Source organism: Anolis sagrei, chromosome 5 (genome assembly GCF_037176765.1).
Source record: "Anolis sagrei isolate rAnoSag1 chromosome 5, rAnoSag1.mat, whole genome shotgun sequence".
Classification (NCBI taxonomy): Eukaryota; Metazoa; Chordata; class Lepidosauria; order Squamata; family Dactyloidae; genus Anolis; species Anolis sagrei.
This window is the reverse complement of record NC_090025.1, coordinates 133,242,354-133,263,939: the sequence shown is the minus strand read 5'-3', so window position 1 is coordinate 133,263,939 and position 21,586 is coordinate 133,242,354. Positions and strand designations below refer to the sequence as shown.

The following is a 21,586-nucleotide window of genomic DNA, read 5'->3' as shown; positions in this document are numbered from 1 at the left end:
CCCACTGTGATCCTTTCTAGAATGTAGACAAAATGCTGTTTGGACAACAACATTGAGAAAGCCAAGCCAGCATTGCAGTGCCCATACTGGCTGGGGATTATGGGAGCTGCTGTCCAAGACCTAACTCTTTTACCATTATTTTCTTATGTAATTTCTTTTCTATTTTCTATTTTTGAATTCTAATAATAATAATAATCTCATTTTGTTCTAAATGCATGTCTGCATATCACTTCAATATAAATGGATTGGATTCCCATGTTGGTTCAAAAGGAACTCAAATTGTATAGTGGGGAGTGGGGAAAGAAGCAGCGGCAATACTAATACCAGTTCATGCAAGGGTTAGTCCAAGACATTTTGGTGCCTAAGGTTGAGGCAACGTTTACCCCAGTCAAGTCACAAAATATCTGACACATGAAGCAGAAAATCCTGCCTGAACCTGTCCCAATCCCCAGCAGTAAAAATACATAAATGACAAACCAAATCACCATTTTCCCCAGAAAAAACAAACTAAGTAACTAACAATGACACTACAGATCTGTTGCTTGAGGCAGCCTCTCCACACTGTCTAATCATAGATTTGGACTTGGGTTCATAATATATGAAAAAAAATGGCCATCAAGTGCAGGGTATATTAAAAATAGTTCTGTGAGGACTATTTAACATTTTTTATTCCTTTCAAAACCCTTTTTATTCAGAATTACAATTCAAACAAAACATGAACCTCTGAGAAACTAAAATAAAGAGGAAACAAATTTTGTATTGTTATTCTGTTCCAGAGATATGACTTGAACCAGACAACTATCAACTTGCTTCAGTTACATCAATCTAAAGTTCCTCGTATTTGTTTCATATAATCTCAGGCTTCCTAGCAACCATTATACTTACAGGGAACTATCATTTTTAGGGGTTATATATCTCTGAGTACCTGGTGGTATGGATAAGGAACAGGGAAATTATTGTTCTTATGTCCCACTGATAAACATCTCAAGAGTATTAGTTAGAGACAGAACACTGGGTAAAATAGCAAAATGACTCCAAGGTAGAAAAAAATCTATGTTCCACAGCCAAACATCAGCTACGATTTCTTTGTTGCAGTGCCTTTCAGCTCTAACAACTGTTTTGTAGAAGAAAACTTGCAACTTTTTGGATATAGGACCTAGAATAATTCATCTAACACAGCCTTAATGACTAGAGATTGTGGAAGCTATAGTCCAGAAGAGTAAATTGTCCAGACTAATATGGCTGAAAGACATAGAGAAGCAGCGATCATACTAAAATTACTTTAAGTAGAAAGCAACTTTGAGAGTGTAATACAATGCAGTTCAATGGTTTGTGTGTTGGACCACAATGAGGAAGACCAGGATACAATTCCCTGATTAGAAAGCCAGAAGGTGACCTTTGGTGGATCGCCCAGAAAAATCCATGATAGGTATAGTTATGGTCATCATATGTTGGAAACAACTTAAAGACACACAATAGCAAAAAGAAAAAAGTAGCAATAAATCCCAATATCTTGCAAATCTAATGTTTTAGAAAGAAAAACTTCAGCCTCGGGCTCTCATTAGAGATGTTTGTTTTCAGAGAGGTGTGGTTTTATTGATTCATTCAAAAAAGTGTTTCCTCTCTGGTCAAGAAGTGATATAGCCACTTCATACTTCTTTGAAAGGTGTAGACCAGGGATCCCCAAACTAAGGTCTGCAAGCTAGATGTGGTCCTCCAAGGTCAACCACCTAGCCCTCACCCAAAATTTTAAGGGTTGCCCTAAGTCTGAAATGACTTGAAAGTGCACAACAGCAACAGTCCTAATTAACTTGACTATCTCATCAGCCAAAAGCAGGCCCACACTTGAAATTAAAATACTGGTAAATTTATGTAGGTTAAAATTGTTCTTCCTTTTAAATATTGTATTGTTCTTTCATGTTTTTGCACTACAGATAAGATATGTGCACTGTGCATAGGGATTAGTTCATGCTTTTCCCCCCAAACTATAGTCCATCCTTCCAACAGTCTATGTGGCCATGAACCAGGTTTGAGGACCCCTGGTGTAGACCGTTTTAACATCATAAAATCAACACAGCTTCCATTCATAGAGAACTGATCTATGCCTTGATATGGAACTTAGGGATGTCAGCTCCTGAAATCCCACTACATCTCTTCCACACATTGATTCTATATGGTTTCAGGTGGTCTCAAAAGATCTTCACCCTTTGATGGTAAAGAATACTTGCTTCTTGGAACAACGATCAGGAAAGCCCTACTGCTTCTAGGCTTCTGAAGGCATTTTGCTACCAGAGTTAAATGTGAAAGTCACACAGTTTTAGGGCTCTTTTTCGAGCTTTCTAAGCAGACATAGGTGCATCTACGCTGTAGAATTAATGCCACTGAGGATTCATTGCAATCGTTCAATGCAATGGAATCCTGGGAGTTGAAGTGTTATGAAGTCTTTAGCCTGCTCTGCCAAAGAGTGCTGATGCCTGAACAAATTACAAAGGCCAAAGACCTTGTAAAACTACGACTTCCATGAGTCTACAGAATAGTGCAGTGGCAGATAAAGTGATCTCAAACTGCATGAATTCTGCAGCATTGATGCACTCTTACAAGCAGTTTCCCAATAGAGCTAATGACTGTGACAAGAATGGATGCTCTTTTATGTCCCTTTTATAATTTCAGAAATAGAAATTATACAGTATGATTTTTTGCCTCTTCAGATGTTGTTGAATTATAGCTCCATCAGTGCTGGCTGGCTCTGATGGGAGTTGCAGTCCAGCAACATCTCAAAGAGTATGTGATTCTCACTCTGCCCTACAGCAAAAATATAAAAAATTTGCTATGGTTTAAAACCAGTGCATAGAAATTTATGTGATGGTTTAAGCCCCCTGTATATCAATTTTGTCAGTTGAAGCTAATTTACCTAATTCATGGGAATCTAGCACGACTGTTCTCTGTACTGTTGGTATTTATCCACCTACAGCAAATTTACACTAATCAAACTGCAAACATAAGTATAACCTTTGCTTGGATTTCTATCCATGACTGTAGAAATTCATATGTAAAAGTTTCTGATGGTATCTTTATAGTGTTAATTTTGTCACACTGTTACATGATGATGCATGTCGTCATCACTTGTTATTATTTATAAAAGTGTCTAAACTAAATTAGATTTTGAAATAAAATATACAGCTCCCAGAAATGAAATAACGGCGGAAGGAAACTAGATATGAAAACTCCATATCTAATCTGTGACTTTCTTTTCCCCAGTGTCTCATTTTCTTCTCAAGATACAAATGTTTCCATCTTACAGTTTTTCACACTTTTGCTTTTACTTTGGATATGATTGTCTGTTTCCCTTATGAGTTGTTACTTGTCACACCTATATGATCCCCATTTTTCTGTGTGAGAACAGTTATAGACTAAAATAAAATGATGTCCCTTTGTCTTCCCAACACTATCAGTTGATGTCTTTTCTATAGAGCAGTCATTCCCAACATTTAAGAGTTTGCGGACCACTGAGACAAAACCTGGATACATCCTGAACCATTTAAATAAATCTGCCCGTCTCCCCATCACTCACACACAAAGAAAAAAAAACCACCAAGTTTTTAAAGAACTAGAACGCATTAATCTTCAAACTAATATTTACATATACACTATTTATTTTGTGATATACAGACATAATGAGAATTAATTAAAATTATATGATTTTTTCACTTGCATTTCTTTCACTAGGTAGGGAACCCATGGACTGATACTATTGCTCAATGCAACATATGTCATGGCATTTAGTAATAGCAGACTGGCTCTTGATAGTAGTAAACTCCCGGACTGGCTCATGAAGCCCAAGCACTAACCGGAGCCCAGGCACCTGTTAGTATTCATGCTTTAAGAGCCAGTATGGGAGAATGGGCTCCTAGAGCTCCTCTTCTGCTAACTGAGCCTCCCCTTCCCTTTCCAAAATGGATCCAGTGATGAAGCTTCCCCTGGAGTTTGCCTTCACTGGCCTGCTGCCTTTGGCTGCCTCCTCCTTCTTGCAATCCAGCCTGCAAATGGGCTTTCTTCCTTGCCACAAAAGAAGGTAAGGCATGAAGGATCCAATGCCCCATTCCTGCTCCCTCCCTTTGCCCAGTGGTGGACCCATCCTTCCTTGCCTTCTCTTGATGAGGCTGCTGCCAGAGCCTCATTTGCAATCTCCTCCTTGCAACCCAGTTCCCTGCCACCTGGGTTTGAAAATGTGGCTCTGGCAGGAGGAGCTTGAAGCCCAGGCAAGGAAGGAACACTTCCATTCCACCCCCCCCCCTTTCTTTGCCTGATGTTGGATTCTTCCTTCTATGCAGGCCTAGGTGGCAGGGTTGCAAGAAGGAGATTGCAAATGGGACTCTGGCAGCAGTAAACTTCTCAAGAGCAAGCAAGGAAGGATCCAACATTGGGCAAAGGGAGGGAAGCTGTATCCTTTATTCCTTAAGTGCTTTTGAGGTAAGGAAGAAAGTCCCATTTAGAGGCTGGGAGGATGAGGCTGCCAAAGCTGTAGGTCAGAGAAGATGGGGGCCAGGGACAGCGCCATCATCACTGGCTCCTTGAGAGGAAGCAAAGGAAGGGAAGGAAGTCAGTGATGATGGAGCTCACCTCTTCCACAAACCCCATCTCCCTTTGGTTGGGCCAGTGGGAGGGGAACACTCTGAGCATGAGTGTCAAGACGGGCTAAGGTTCTGTTTGGGACAAAGGAGGAGTGGAGGGCCATCAGGAGAAGAAGTGTGTGTGATGCCTGTGGGCCCCCTTCCTCAACAGTCAAGTTGTGTAAACTCAGTTTTTCTGCAAAAAAACCCTCCATGGACCACTTTTTTGTTTCTTGAGGACTATCTGTGGTCAGGTGGGAACCACTGCTGTAGAACAAAAATGAACCTTTTCTGAGAATGTTGCCAATTTTCTTTTGTTTCTTATACCTCAAAATCTTTATGTAACTATGACTGAATGAAACCTTACACCAGTGGTTCTCAACTTGTGTGTCCCAGGTGTTTTGGCCTACAACTCTCAGAAATTCCAGCCGGTTTACCAGCTGTTAGGATTTCTTGGAGTTGAAAGACAAAATATCAGGGGCCCCACAGGTTGAGAACCACTGTCTTACACACTGCATAGTATTTGGGTGAACTGAAATCCTGGCTGAGGTCTCATTCTCCTCGGCCATGCTCTCTTTTCACCTCTGATTTGGTTTGCATTCTGCTCACTGTAAATTCTGTCCATGGTGACTGTATTCCTAATCCTTGCATCTGAAGCATTGTCTCAACTACCTTGGTTTATCCTCATCTCCCCAATCCATCAGTGCTGGAATTGGACTTTGACAATTACAGCCTTAATTTATTGATCTAAAAACCAAGTTTTTCTTGAATAATTCCATGATTGCTTGAGTATGTCCCAATGTGACCATAACTCTAGGCAGAACAGACTTTACTTTAGCAACCTCTTTTCAGAATATTACTTTCAATCAGTATGGACCTTATCACATTGGGATATAATCTGTTTATATGCATCTCACATATTTTTAGGATTGGATGCATACTGCATTGAGACGGGATAAATACTCTCCTCATCACACCTGCTTATTATGAGTGTTATGATTTGAAAACACTGCACTTTGACTCATCACACCACAGAAGGCTGGATCCTCCCAATCCAGTAAAAACACCCCTTACATCACTCCATGACCTTTTAAAAAGTATAATTGCTGATGGGATGAATACAGATTTTTTCTATCAAACACAAAAACAATGCTTCAGTGGCAAAAGAATCTGGAGTATTTCAAAAATTACGATAAGAATTCTGTCTGCAAATAATCAATTTCTGTAATGCTTTGCAGATGGATTCCGATGGAATACTGATGGGATGGGGCAAACATCATGTGATGGGACTCGTTTAAAAGCATTTTCAAATTTTCTCAGAAATTGAGTATTTCTTAATGTGATAAGGTCCTTTGTACAATTGAATACTTTTGTTCTTGTTGTTTTGTGCTTTGAAGTTATTTCCAGTTTATAACAACCCTTTCATGGAGCAAGATTTGTTCAGATTGGGTTTGCCTTTGTTTTCCATTGAAGCTAAGAGACCATGATTCGCTTAAGAATCCTTAACAGGCTTCCATTGCCAAATAAGGAGTCGAACCCTAGTCTCCAGAGTCATAGTCCTAACATGCAAACCAAGACATCATGTTGTTGCCACATTTCAAAACTATTGCAATTTATCTCAGGGGGCAGGAGAAGGCTGATTTGCAGTAGATCACCAATGTTATGCACCAAAACATGGTTCAAGGGGAACACTAACAAAAACCCTCCCTCCTTCCCTCTCCTTCCTTCCTTAATCAGGGTGCCAAATATCATTGAATCCTGGAGAAGGAAAATCAATTGGTGCATGACAGAGTTTTCAAACTCCGATTTTGCTATTTAAAAGAAATACTTGCTGGACACCTTCAGCAATTTTCATGCTAAGCTAGTCCTACCATTAGGCAGAATAATGCCATCAACTGGGGCAGCTTAGTTTTGGATATCACAAAAAGGAACATTTTTTGTTACTTTATTTTAATGCTTTTTTTTTTCCTCTTCAGAGGACGAGGCATTGGAGGGGGAGCATGTTGCCTTAGGTAACAAAATAACTTGGCCAGCCTTGAGTACTGCACACTGTGACTTAAGCCTTAAAACATTTTGTTGCCTGAGGAAAAGCATTAAATGGTGCCCTTTGCTGCTTTGCCTCAGGCAATGAAACTTCTTGGGATGGCCTTCATTCCGAGTCTCCTTTCCTGAGCCAATTATTTTTCAATGGATGGATCTGAGACTTCCTGTGAAAAAACAAAATAACAAACAAAGCAATCCTTGAAAAACTAAAGTCTGCCCACCCCTGATTCATGCTGTCTTTGGTATCTTTCTGCTTTTGACAGCTGGCCTTTAGGGATTTTATGAAAATTTGTTCAAAGACATTGAACCATTGTCTTCGTTTTGGAATACCTGTCATTCCATATATGTACATAATGAGATATCTTGGACACAAGACTATGCATGAAATTCATTGATATTTCATATACACATATACAGTATTCAAAGGTCATTTTATGCACAATGTTTATGCATGAAACAAAGTTTGCGTACACTGAACCAGCAGAAAGCAGATGTGGTCTGAACAATTTTGGAGTGTTTTGGATTTTGGAATTGCCAGTATGAGGTGCTCAACACATATTGCAGAAGGAGTGTTTGCCTCTATATGTGTATACTGTAATCCGCTCTGAGTCCTCTCAGGGAGACAGAATAGAATATAAATAAACTGTACTATTATTATTATTATTATTATTATTATTATTATTATTATTATTGTATTCTTGACAAGATTTGTTCAGAAGGAGTTGCCTTTGCCTTCTTCTGAGGCTGAGAACGTATGCCTTGCCCAAGGTTACCTAATGGGTTTCCACGGCCAAGAGGGGATTCACCTTCTGGTCTCCAGAGTCATAGCTCACTGTTCAAACCACTATACCATGCTAAATCTTCAAGAAAGATAGGAATAGTTATTTCTTTATGGATAAATATATTATTCATCATTTTAATCCATATCTTTAAAGTGGTATTGTTATGCTAAGTAATGCATCTAATTCATCCCCTTTGCGAAATATGAGTTAGGATCATCTCCCCATCTTTTAAAAAAAGTTACACAAGATTTTTGTATCTAGTAATTGATAACCTTCTCTTATTAAACAACATTCTAGAAATTACTTGTATCCTTTAAGGTTTATTCTAATTAGTTTTAAAAACACTCACCAATCTATCTGCTTTCCTATGCATGGATAATAACAGGCTGCTTCAGTAATAGGTTCTAGAAAAAAACATTCTCATGCATGAAATGCAGAGGAAAAAAATGCAACTGAGCAAACACAATGCTCTTAAAATGAGGGAATGAGAAGCACACACAACACATGGGGCTTTGATGCCCCAAGGCCTAAGGCCAGTTGAAAGCTATTTTGTAACAGCATTTCTTTTCTTTTCTTTCTTTCTTTTAGCTATAGGGTATATTTGGCTTTTATTTGTGAAGCATCAAAATCTTTGAAAAGCCATTGCATACAGCTGGAAGTCGGAAAGGTTACTTTAATATGTACCAAAGATTCAGAGCAATATGTTTTACAGTGCGATCCTATGCAAGTCTTTTTAGAAAAAGGTCCCACTGAGTTCAATGGTGGCTCCCATAGCAGTCAGCCAATGAATCCACTCTGGCTTTAATCTAGACTTTAAAGGACTTATCCAACATGCTCAATCTATTTTGGGGCTAGGGTTCAGCACTTTAAAATGGTGTTAAAGTGGTGATTCATGGCCTGGTGCTGGTCCCTATTAAATTTCCAGGAAAATAATTGCCAGCACATATGATAGCTCGAGAAGCACTGTTTTAAATCATTGCTATTGAAATTATCTGAATTATCCCTCCCCAGTGTGTTAGGGACTGCTTTGAAAGGGCTCAGGGATCAGCATTAGTCCATGCGCCATCACTTTGAGTAGCCCCACTTTAAAGCTCAAATTCAATCTGTAGCCACCTAGAAATGTACTCTTAGGTAGGTAGGTAAAAGAATTGCTGTCTTTGGGTGCATCTACATTAGATATGGGCAAACCCAGGTCTGGCACTCTTTTCTCAGGCCCTCCTCTCTCTCACCATCCTATCTTTCCTTCCTTTTCTCCTCCCTCCCTCCTTTCCTCCCTCTTTCTCCCTCCCTCCTTCTCTTCCACCCTTTCATCCTTCCTGTCTTCCCTCTTTCCTCCCTTCCTCTTTCCCTCTTTCTTACCCCCCTTCATCCCTCCCTCCTTTCAACCCTTCCTTCCTTCCTTCTCTTTTTCCTTCCTCCTTTCCTCCTGGAGAATGTTTAGTTGGGAGAAGAGAAGGTAGAGTGGGAACATGAGAATCATGTTTCGAGATTTCAGAGGATGTCCCATTGAGAAGGAGGGGGAAAACTAACTTTCTGCTGCTCTAGAGACCAGGGCACAAAGAGCAATGGGTTCAAATGGCAGGGCAAGAGATTCAACTGAAAAGATTAGTAATAACTTCCTGGGAGTAAGAGCTGTTGGAGAGTGGCAGAGGCTGTCTGGGAGTGTGGTGAAGTCTCCTTCTCTGGAGGCTTTTCCGCAGAGGCTGTCTATTGAGAGTACTTTGATTGTGCCTTCTTGCATGGCAGGCGGCTGGACTGGATGGCCCTTGGGGGTCTCTTCCAACTCTAGGATTCTATATCAAGAGTAGGCAATATGGGGTCTAACGGATAAACTTTTTCTCTCATGTCCACCATCTCATCCTGACCAAAACTAACCCTTTTGGGATCCAAACGTTTCCCATCTTTCCTTCACTTTCTGCCTCTGAAAGAGAAGAGGAAGGGGAGGAAAGGGCTGGGAGGGGACTTGGGGAGAAACTTCTCCCTCCTGGCCTGCCCATCCTGCTCTGGCCCACCATGCAACCCTCAAGTTAGAAAGTTTGCCCATATCTGATCTACATTATAGAGTTGATGCTGTTTGACACTTTCGTTGCCATGGCTCAATACTAAGGTTTCCTACGATGTGTGGTTTGGTGAGGCACCAGAACAGGCAGACAGGACTAGAGACCTTGTAAATTGACACCCACCTACCACAGAATTCCATAGTGTTTAACCTTGGCAGTTAAAGCTCCATTCATTCAACAGTGTAGGTGCATGCAGCCTTAGTCATTCTCAGCCTTTGAGCCCATTGTAAATGCTTCTAAACAAGCAAAAAAGCAATAAAAGTATTCATTTGCTTTTTAAAAATATGAAAATTGTTTTCTTCTAGAGGTTTCTTTTCCTTCTATCACCTAGATGTTTTCCCTATGGAACAGAAAGTGAAAAATGAAAGTTGTTATCAGTAGCTGGAGAGAAATTTCCATCTCTTATTACAGATGTCTTTGTCCAACTAATCCTTGACCACAGAGTCTGATGATTTATTTCCAGCGCATCACTAGCAATTTGTCAAGGAAGGGGAAGGTATATTACTGGATGCATTGCAAAATAGCAAAAACTTTACTGCAATTTTACATTATATTTAAACTGCTCATTAAAATAAAATATAATCTACACACACTCCGAGAAAGTAATTTGTTCCAAAATGAGAAAAGAGTGAAAGTGCCAAATGCCCACTAAGCTGCGCTCAGGCTAGAAAAATAAATGTCATGTACCCAATTTGTTCCCAAGTTAAAGAAATCAATGCCAATCCTTGGAATCAGAAAAGAATAAATAAAACAATGCAACCACAGTCAGCTGGAGAAAAACAACATCTAAAGGTGACATAGGGAGAAATACAGAAATCCTACCTCTTCATCTTTGTTACCTTTTGGAAGCAATGGAAAACAAAATAGATAGACTTCCCTGCTTTCTTAACTTGTCAACCACTCCATACATTTTCTTACTGCAACTTGAGAGATTTGTCCTACTGAGCAACAAGAAACAACACAATCCGCTTTCTGCACAAGAAGAAAGTGCTTTCAATTCTCTAACTTTCCATTGAACTACAGTAGAGTATCACTTATTCAAAACGGGCCAGCAGAATGTTGGATAAGTGAAAATGTTGGATAATAAGGAGAGGTTAAGGAAAAGCCTATTAAACAACGAATAATTTTATGATTTTACAAATTAAGCACCAAAACATCATGTTTTACAACAAATTGATAGAAAAAGCGGTTCAATACACAGTAATGTTATGTAGTAATTACTGTATTTACGAATTTAGCACCAAAACATTATTCCGGATGGGAGGCAGACTGCATTGGATAATACAGAACGTTGGATAAGCGAAGGTTGGATAAGTGAAACTCTACTGTATCTGGCTTACAAATCCCCTTTGGAAGCAACGCTTTGACTTCTCAGGCCCCTTCTACATGGCCATATAGAATCCAGATTCTCTGCTTTGAACTGGATTATATGGATGTGTACTCATATCATCCAGTCCAAAGCAGATAATGTAGATTGTGTGCTTTGATCTGGATTATATGGCAGTGTAGAAGGGGCCTCAATCTTCACAACTGAAGCATAGGGATAAGATATGGACCAAATGAGGACCACATCTTTCAGCTCATGAGGCTGTTATCACCACTTGCCATTCTAATATAAATTCACATCCGAATCAGCCAAGAACATGACAATCCTTAGTTCAGATCACGATAAACCTGTAAAGACAGGTTTCACACCTGAATCAATTAAAGCTCCAAGCCTTTGGTTGAATCACTAAATGAATCAACTGCAGCTTGCTTAGCACATTAAAATTACCCATCAATTAATCACTAGGCCTCAGAGCATGCAGAAGCACAGCACACTGGCACATAAGCTGTCATGATACCCCTCACAGACAAAAATGCAAACTTTGCACCAAAATGAGTGAAAAAGAAACCCAAAGATGGCTTCATGTTCCCCATTCATATCTAACACTGGTCGGTAGCCTGCCATTGAGGATGACGCCTTGATGTCTTTCCTTCTAAGAACATGAATCACAAGCATGAGTCATGAGTAGATACTAGTACTGTAATGAAATCAATATAACATATACACCTATGTATAAATAGTTCTTAAGTCTGCATACTTGGGGATGCCATGTTCCGGTTTTCTTCCCTTAGAAAATATTTGAAATTCTTCAACAGGATGGAAATTCCACAGTTATAGCACTATATTCCACTTTAGCTACTATGGAAACATCTCAAGCCATAAGAAGAGGCGGGTAAATAATATTGATAATAATACTAATAATACCAATATTCATACTGCTACTACTACTACTACTAATAATAATAATAATAATAATAATAGAATCCTGGCCTTATAGATCGCTGAGGCATTTGACCTCTCTGGGCTGATCATTTGATATTCCTCTCCATAAACTGCAGATCCCAGGATTCCATGGGATGTTGGTGTGCCAGTTACGGTGCAGCATAGTCCTATGATGTATAATGTGGAAGGACACATGGTGTTGCCTTGTGATGAAAATGTGCAGCTTTAATTTGACAATTTACACTAAAGGTTATATTGAACTTCATTATATGGTAGTATAGGCTCATATAATCCAGTTCAATGCAGTTAAACTACATTGTGAAATTGCATTACATGGCAATATAGATGGGAAATGGTTGCAAAATTTGTGTGAAGGCTTATTTTTGAGAACCTTGGAGAACAGACAATGTTCCCATGTGTGAACGTGGGTCCCATCGTTCACACATGGGAACATTGTCTGTCCTCCAAGGTTCTCAAAAATAAGCCTTTACACAAATTTTGCAACCATTTCAGAATTTCAGAAATCTTATCTCAAGATAGGTGATTCTCAAGATAGTAACTACATTGTGCATAGTCACCATGCATACTGTCACATTATTATAGGTTTAGGAGACACATTTATTACAAAATGTGCCTTGGCATTTTTGTTAGGCTAGCAGCGTGTGCCATGTAAGAACTGCAACTCAATCTGTGATTTGCTATTAAAGGAAAACTCCAGGAATGGCTGTCAGAACTGGATTAAGAAAGTAGGAAGAAAATAGATGAAAAACATTAAATTGGTTAAGTGGAGAAAGGAAAAATAAACTTTAAGTAAATACTCTTAACAGCAGTTTACAAAATGAACTGCAACTCCTAGCGTTCCTTACCACTGGCTAAGCTGGCTAGGGCTGATGGGAATTGAAGTTATCTAATATCAAGACATCTGCATCTTGTCCAACATTACCATAAGGGAAAAGGGCACAGGTTGAGCTATTCAATTTTATTTAATTAGGTTTATTGCTCACGTTGTCTTTCATAGTCTGGGTAAAGGATAATATTCCAAGTAAGGAAGGTCTGAACATGTAAACTGCCCATTCAAAAACACCACATAGCTTAATTTCCCCGTGCAAGGACATTTTTATATGCACAAGCACTCAACTATGTAGCCCTAACCCCACGGCATTCGGTACAATGAAAACTGTACCACGTGGCACTTTGAAGATGAAGGTCAACTCTAATATTAAGTCCAACAAGAGAAACAAAACTAAACAAAATCAATAAATGCTGACATTCAGAAGATAACATGAAATGCTGACCAGGAATGCTTGTGCCACTCCATTACGATCCAGTGGCACCCATCCCAGCATTTTGAAGAAAACATCCCATAGTATAAGAAGGCAGCTATCCAACAAAACAGGCATTTTTTCTTCCTAACCTCGATCCTTTTATGCACGGAACATGAGGCTACCCAAAATTATAACAGCTGTCCAGATACACCATTTTAATCCATGTAAGCATATAATCCTTTTAGGAACTGTATTAAGCCATTTCCCTGTATAATTTGGGGTCAATGTGTCTTTTACAAAGAAAGTAACTGGGTGTTACATTAAAATATTTCATGTGTTGCCTTTTAATTTCAATTGGTACACCTCTTCCTCTTCTCAAAGGAGGAAAACAAAAGCCAAACCCATCCAAACTCATGCAAAACAAATCTGGTTTTAAATCTTTGAGTGGCTTCTTCTTGTAACTTTCTATACTGTGATATTTGTAAAACTGCACACCAATATATGAAAACAGGGGCTCAGTTCCTATTCACAAACTATACAGTTACAATGTTAGGTAGGTACTCATTCCTATCAGACTAGTTGCAAAATTCAACTTGATTGAGGCAAGATACACTTGATTCTCTGGTCTTTGAAACTTGAATCAGAATTGTTCCTTTATTTATGTACATTCATTATCGTTAGTGAAATTAGATATTGTATAGAACCTAGGCCCCTTCCACACAGCTGAATAAAATTCCACAATATCTGCTTTGAACTGGGATATATGGCCCCTTGTTACCAATATATTTTAGTAATCTTTAGAAGAATAACCTTCAATTGTATTTTTAATATATAAAGCGAAATATTATTTAACTGGCTTGCATCTTGATTCATAAGCCATTGGCAATTGAACATTTGGCGGATTTCAGTTTAGGGCCCTTCTACACAGCCCAGAATATCAAGGCAGAAAATCCCACAATATCTGCTTTGAACCGGGTTATCTGAGTCCGCACTGCCGTATATTCTGGTTCAAAGCAAACCAATGTGGGAATTTATTCAGCTGTGTGGAAGGGCCCTGAGACATTTTAAAACCTGCCTTTTGTATCACTGTATCACAAGTTACTGAATTTCTTTCTTCTATATCCTCCTGTACCAGCAATCTATTCATCTTATGCTCAACCACTTTGCACAAGTCTCTATTTTATCATGTGCACATGTACTGAAAACATGCAGCTATGTTTCCCAGCACATATAAACGAAGTCAACACAACACATTCATGATCCACACATGACCAGGTGAAAGGGGAATCTCAGAATTATCTTACACCTATGTAGGAGAAAAATGTATAAAAAGAGATTCTGTGTATTAAAAAATATCAGTACTATTAATGTGAGGCTATACCATCAATTACTCCCATAGTATATTTAGATCAGGCAGTAGGACACGTCTCTGGAACTTCATTTATTTCAAGCCTCTTGGGGATTATGACCTGAAATGTTTTTGTATTCATGAAGATTGATTATTGCCGTGTTTCAACACAGCGTGCTAAATTTAGCCTTTGAACCCATAAACATTAGCGTGAAGAACAAATGAGGTCAACTTACAAAGCTGGCCATCAGCACTGATGGAATCAGGTTTCCATCCTAATCCTTAAGCAAATTATTTTCCTTCATATGCAATAATAGCACTACTTTTATTAATGAGAAAAATATAATATTCCCAGAATAGTCCAGCTGGTAACTGCTTTCCATGAATGTTTGGATGAGAAATGGCGAATACTAGAACAACAGTGAAATACAGACTTGATGTTAATTTGAAATTAAATCTCCCTTTGCCATAATCATAATGTTAGTTTTCTACTATACATTGTGTTATCATAAATAATGTGTGGCGTGTTTAAGGAAATCTGACATATACACATAGATATCGGGGTAATTATGATAAACTACACAACAGTGCTATTGTTGAGAATATCATTTATCAAATCCTGCAGTCCCCATCATTCATGCATTTACAGTTTGGGAATACAGTGGCTTCAAATAATAATAATAATAATAATAATAATAATAATAATAATAATAATAATAGCTACATTCTCAACAATCCATGCTCTCTAAACAAAACCACAGTAGGAATAATAACCATGATCAAAAAAAGGGTTGTTGTATAAGTGGAAAAATGTAAAATTTTATTCCAAGAAAATTAACAGGCTACACAGGTAAATTTTGGCAAATGCAACTTTATATTGAAATCCACACATCTGTATCTTAAAGAAGGAAAGACTCACAGACTCTAATGTATTTCTAAAATACTAGAAATCATATTATATGCTTTCACAAGTTAAAATCGAAAGAATAGGAAACAACCAATACACCAAAATGTGCAGAAAGTATAAACAAGACGGTGCCTTCAGTAGAATAAATGCTCCACCTTTTGTGCAAGATATCGTACTAAGGCAGCGGTCTTCCCATGACAGTTGTCTTAAAATATAAACATACATTGACTGCCTGTGTTTCTCAGAACAAACTAGAATGGGCAACACACCTAAAGGTGGGGATTTGGGCAGGGAAATCATATCATCCTAAGTGATGAGCATACTGATTTAGGGAATCATGGGAATCAAAAGGAAAGAGGGGATTAAGTGATCATTCATGCACTCCCAAATGACAGACTGGAGTTAACCGATTCATTTTTTTTCTTTGCTTAGTTGCAAAAAAAGATGCTAAACAAAATGGAAGATACTAGATAACCCTTTAAGGCAACATGTGATTATTAGTCTGTGTAGTGATTACTCTTTTGTCATGATTGGACAATCTCATTGATGTTGCCTAACAGACCGATATCTAGCTTTCAAAAATATAAAATGCATACAGTAAAATTGTAGATAGCAAATCAGGGATTTTAAGAAAGAACAGCAATAACCCAAAAATTAAATAAACTAAACAGTAAACACAGGACATAATGATATGCCAGAAATATTTCACCCTGAAAGAAGAGTGGATTTATGATTGTAGCTATTTTGTAAGGACGAGAGGAAGATGAAAATAAAACAAAATCAAATAAAGAGAATGTACTCAGAGGAAAACAAAATCTTAATTTCAACCAAACCATATGTAAACCCAGAACACAAAACTGCTTTGGGGTGCTCTCCAGAACTCACAAGGCAAACAGAGTGGGTGATAATCCGGTACTACTACATGGCATATCTCTCTTCAGTTACAGGATGTAACACTGTCCCCATTTTTTAGTCCTTGAAAAGCAATAATTGTATGAAATGGTTTAAAATTAGTTTCATCAACACATTAACCTCATGTCAAACTTAACTGATTCAGATGTCCAATGCTAATCTTTCTGTGATGGTCTTGCTTTATGGAGTGATATATACAGCATTTAGTGCTGATATATTTAGCACCTGCTACTCTCCGAATCGTTTCTCTAGATTTCAACCACATCAAAGCATTTTAGGGCAGTGGTTCAGTCCTTTATTTTTTTCTTTTTTTAAATTACAAACCTTCACGAGTGGTCAGCAGGAACAAGTTTAGCTTTTAAAATAGGATTAGAGATGAGCTATTGCAAAAACTGCAGAATGTTGTTGTTGTTGCCCAAATCCTTACAACTGCTGACATTTCCCCCCCTTTTTTGAGATATATATAGGTATATATATATATATTTCCTTTCTTCTCAAAACATGGCAACAGGCCACAATTGCTTAGCAGAGAAGGGTAGTGTTTTCACAAGGCTAAAGATTTTACAGATGCTCCCTCATATAACACAGTAAGGTTCCCTTGGTAACCTGGATTTTCTGCAGTAAAGAAGGGTTGTGCTGAAACAGCGCCTCAGCTCCCTGTTGGAGAAAATGCAGACAAAAGGATTGATTCCAGCTTGGGCAAAACTCATCCAAACAGCAGCCGTTAGAAATCCCCCGGGAACCACAGGGCCTCTCGCAAAAACTCTCCAGTAGCAGGCAACCAAATAGGGACCCCACAAGGTTAGAAAGAGGAATGTCATGATGTAGAACATTCTGCTGATCCGCTTTTCCATTTTGAACTCATCCAAGACGAGGAGCCTTCTCCGGCCCGTGGTGTTGGTGTTCTGCCTGATCCCCAACAAGGTGGGTGGCGTGGGACCCCTTCCGAAGCCCGCCAGCCAGTTTGCAGCGGCTTGGCCACTGGCTCCGGGACCATGAAACGTCCAGTTCTGGCTCACCGCTGCCACAAACTGAACTGGCTTCATTTTCCTGCGATCGTGGACGAAGAAGATCAGCTTGAGGTAGACAAGCTGTGTGGCTAGAAGGATAAGAGCAAGGAGCAGCATAAATCCCAGAGAATCGTTGGCTCTGAAGGAACGGTGCTGAAAGGTGCATTGATCTTCCTCCCGAATGAACGAATAGGTGCCCACGTCCAAGACTGGAGGGAACGCCATAGCTACGGAGAGGGTCCACACCATACAGATTACTGCCAAGCAGGTCCAGAAGGTCAGCCGTTTTGTATAAAAGCGGTGATGGGCAATAGCTAAGTATCTGGTGACACTTATGCAGAACAGCATGAAGGCTGTATGGAAACAGGACAGAACCCCCAAGAAAGCAATCACTTTGCAAGTGAGAGTCCCATACGTCCAAGAAGAGCCATTTTTCACGGAAGTAAAAACGAATGGGAAACAAATCGCAGACCGGAGGATGTCTGAGCAGCAAAGATCCAACAGGAAGTAGTATGGAGCTCTATGCAAGGTCTTGTCTTTGACTAGCAAAATGGAGATCAGGAGGTTGCCCACCACGCTGACTCCTATTATGAAACCCAGAGAAGTCAATTTCAAAAATGCAGTTAAAGGGGAAAGATTTTGTAAAATGTTGTCAGCTGCATGGCTATAGTTCGCCATAGATGGATGGATGATATGAGTATTGCCTCAGTCAAGTCTTATGATCTATAGATATGAACAAGGAAAAAATAGACCTATACATCTTACTGGGAATGTATTCCAAAAGCAGAACTGGTCTGGTGTCTGGTCACATCAAGCATCCTCTTTTCCTCCTCCTGATCTGTCATGCCATCCAAATATCTGGAGGGAAAGAAAGAAAAATACAAGCAATGAGTATTTAAGATAATATACAAATGATGCCAGGAAGTGCTATCCAACATGTTAATTTATGGAGAGTCAAAGAAAGTTGCAAGTTGGAGTACTATTATTTGTTTGCGAGAATGTGTTGTCGAAGGCTTTCATTCACACTTGTCTCAAGCAGACAAGAGTTCTTCCTCCCACCCTTGACATTCCACAGATATATAAACTTCACTTGCCTAGTTTCCAACAGACCTTACAACCTCTGAGGATGCCTGCCAAAGATGTGGATGAAACGTCAAGAGAGAATGCTTCTGGAACATGGCCATACAGCCCAGAAAACTCACAGGAACCTATTGTGTCTGGGAACTGCACAGTTACTAAGCAATGCTTGTTCAGGACTCCTCAGATTGGTCTTGTTGACAAATTTCTGGGCAGAATATAAAGCTGTACAATCCCTGCCTTCAAGTGACCTGCCTCTTGTTTCACCATTCCAACACTTGTCCTACTCAGAAATCAAACATCCAGAGATGACTCCATAACAAATACCTCAAGATTCATCAACCTCTGAGGATTCCTGCCATAGATATGGGTGAAACATCAGGTGGGAATGCTTCTGGAACATGTCCATACAGCCTGAAAAACTCACAGCAGCCTATGGATTCTGGCCATGAAAGCCTTCGACAACACCTCCAGTAATGCTCATCTTTTCTGTTTATATTCCATGTTTTGGAGACAGATGCTGTGTTGATATGGAACACGTCCAAAAGCAACCCTGCAGAATGTATGTTTCCTAACCCAATTCACCAAAGCATATTAATCACACACCCTGCCAGTTCATCTCCATGGAAGGGAAACAACACCATTCTGGATTGCCCATGGTTCCCCCCCCCCCCCAAACACCGGCTCCTTTCCTTCAAAACGAATGCCTCTGCTAAACAGCCTTGTGTTTGGGTGGGTTTTTGTCTCTCTTTCGTGGGGGAAGGGACGGCAGCACGGAATGTGTCTGTCTCTGTCTGTCTGTCTGGAGGAAACACACCCAGGCACCCACTCAGACATGGTCTTGACTAGCACCCAGACCCAAAGATCTGGATCACCAGGGATCCCGACTTGATCCTAACACTGAAAGAAAGGGGGGGGGGAAGGGGGGAGAGCGATGAACAAAGAACATCATACACACTCCATGGCTGGTTTTTCTCAGGGAGAGCCCTTCCTTCGGTGTCCTCCTGCCTTTCCTACTAGGCTGCCTTTCCTCAGTTCTAGACCCAGAGCCTCTCTCTTCCACAATGGCTTCGAGCAAGAGCCCATCCACCATCCTGAGCTTTGAGGAACCGCCTGGTTGCTGCTGCTGCTGCCTCTGCCGCCGCCACTGCTGTGTAAACAAGAGCCTGATTAGATCATGAGAGCATTGTTTCAAACACACACACACATATAGAGCAAACCCACAAGCGAGCGCCCACATCCCCCTTTCAAAATCCTACTCTATTTCCATCACCCCTATCTCTCCCCCCACACACAATGAGATGCACCTAATAGGGTTGCATTTGGCCACCTTTAGAAGGACTTGCAAGAGCTCTTCCTACGAGGATGCATCTTATATGGACAGCAGGATTTGGAAAAGGGTAAATCCTGCTCTCCTGCCATTGCTCCTTCCTTCCCAATGACATGCAATCTCAGAGTCCCCCTTAAAAGGGTTGCAATGCTTTGCCACCTCAAGATTGGGACTTGCAAGAGCTCTCCTTACTAGGATGCATCTTGTATGGACATCAGGATTTGGAAAAGGGTAAAAAACCTGCTTTCCTTCCTTCTCAATGACATGCACCTCAGAGTCCCTCTTAAAAGGCTTGCAATGCTTTGCTACCTCAATACTTGGACTTGCAAGAGCTCTCTCTACTAGAATTCATCTTATATGGATATCAGAATTTGAAAAGGGGTAAAGCTTGCTCTCCTGCCATTGCTTCTTCCTTCCCAATGACATGCAATCTCAAAGTCTCCCTTTAAAGGGTTGCAATGCTTTGCTACCTCAAAACTGGGACTTGCAAGAGCTCTGGCTACTAGAGTGCATCTTATATGGACAGCAGAATTTGAAAAAAGGGGGTCAAAAGCCTGCTTTCCTTCCTTCCCAATGGCATGCATCTCAAAGTCCCTCTTTAAAGGGTTGCAATGCTCAAATACAGTGCCTTCTGTGATGCAGCTTTGAGGAGGAGAGAGAAAGCAATACCACCATTGCAAAAAAGAGGGCTGACAGCATCTCTGCCTCCTTCCTTTCCCTTCCCACCAAAGCCTCCTCTGGATACAGTACTATATATTTATATAGATGATATACATGTATCTCCGTGTGTATGCAATGCATTCCTCCCCCCTCCTGCTATACCTGTTGGTGCTGGGGAGGGAGGGGGGGAAGAGAGAGCCCGAGGCCCCCCCTCTCACCAAGGCTTCTCCCTCCGAGGGGCTGCTCTTGTCATCATCATCCCTTCTTCCCTTTTCCTGCCTGTAATTCCAGCGCAGCTCGCCTGCCCAGGCTGGGGAGTCCGGGGGCTCGGGCCGCGCATGCTCCGTCCGCCGCCTGGTCCCTTGCCCCTGTCGCAGCGAGCGGCACACAACCGCGCGCGCTCACTCGCTCGCTCGCTCTCGCGCTCCCTCTCTCTCTCACCCAAGGGCGGCTCCAGGGATCCCGCTTTGCCTCGGATGTGGGATGGAGCCGCGCGAGGCCAAGCGCCCGCCTCTGAAAGCAAGGCAGGCAGACTGGCAGGCTGGCTGGATGGATGGATGGAGGAGCTGCTGCCCATCCCTCCTCCTCCTCCCCCCTTCCTTCCTCTCTCCTTTTTCCCTTTCCTGATGACTGCATTGTTATTGCACTTGGCAGAATCCTGGCTGGGAGGGGAAAGGAGGGGAGGGGGGGGGGAAGATGGACCTGGGGGTCACCATGGGATGCTCCCTCCTGCTTCTGGACTGGGCACCGTCGCCTCTGATGCTCCCCTTTGGCCGGCTTCCTAGGACGGGCTCTCTCATGGCACTACTACTAGCTTGTGCATTCATTGTTTTTACTATTATTATTCCTGCAGGAAGGATAGCGGCATTCTCATCTGGTGGAATGGAAAAGCTTGGGTGGGTGGCCAAATCTAATGAACAGGGCCCAAGATCTTAATTTTATGATTATTTTATATCTTTCTTTCTTTCTTTCTTCTTCTTCTTCTTCTTCTTCTTCTTCTTCTTTTTTCTGTGTTATTATTTTATTTTATTATAATTTTATGCCACTATTATTATTCCATATTTATTATTTTATAGTATGATTATTTTCTTTTTCTCTTATTATTTTCTTTTATAATTTTATGTCCTTATTATAATTTTATTATTCTTTTCTTTCCCTATTATTATTTTTAGTATTATTCTTATTTCTTTATGCCACTATTATTATTATTATTAATTCCCTATTATTATTTTCTATCCTTATTCTTATTTCTTTATGCCGCTTTATTATTAATAATTATTATTCCCTATTATTATTTTCTAGTATTATTATTT

The 21,586-nt window shown here is 40.3% G+C and overlaps 1 protein-coding gene across 6 annotated transcripts; it reads right to left on the bottom strand.

Annotated features, from left to right (window-relative positions):
• Positions 1–15,232: 15,232 nt before the first annotated feature.
• GPR85 (G protein-coupled receptor 85) lies at positions 15,233–20,831 on the bottom strand. Of its 6 annotated transcripts, none has more exons than XM_060777659.2 (2): positions 20,715–20,831; positions 15,233–18,064 (listed from the first exon to the last, which is right to left on the bottom strand). In XM_060777659.2, exon 2 carries the CDS (start codon positions 17,882–17,884, stop codon positions 16,772–16,774), a length of 1,113 nt encoding a protein of 370 aa, XP_060633642.1. In that variant the 5' UTR covers positions 17,885–18,064; positions 20,715–20,831; the 3' UTR covers positions 15,233–16,771. The 6 variants fall into 6 exon arrangements, with proteins under 6 accessions (XP_060633642.1, XP_060633638.1, XP_060633641.1 ...); XM_060777655.2 differs by lacking the exon at positions 20,715–20,831 and adding an exon at positions 20,436–20,698; XM_060777658.2 differs by lacking the exon at positions 20,715–20,831 and adding an exon at positions 20,492–20,698.
• Positions 20,832–21,586: the final 755 nt, after the last annotated feature.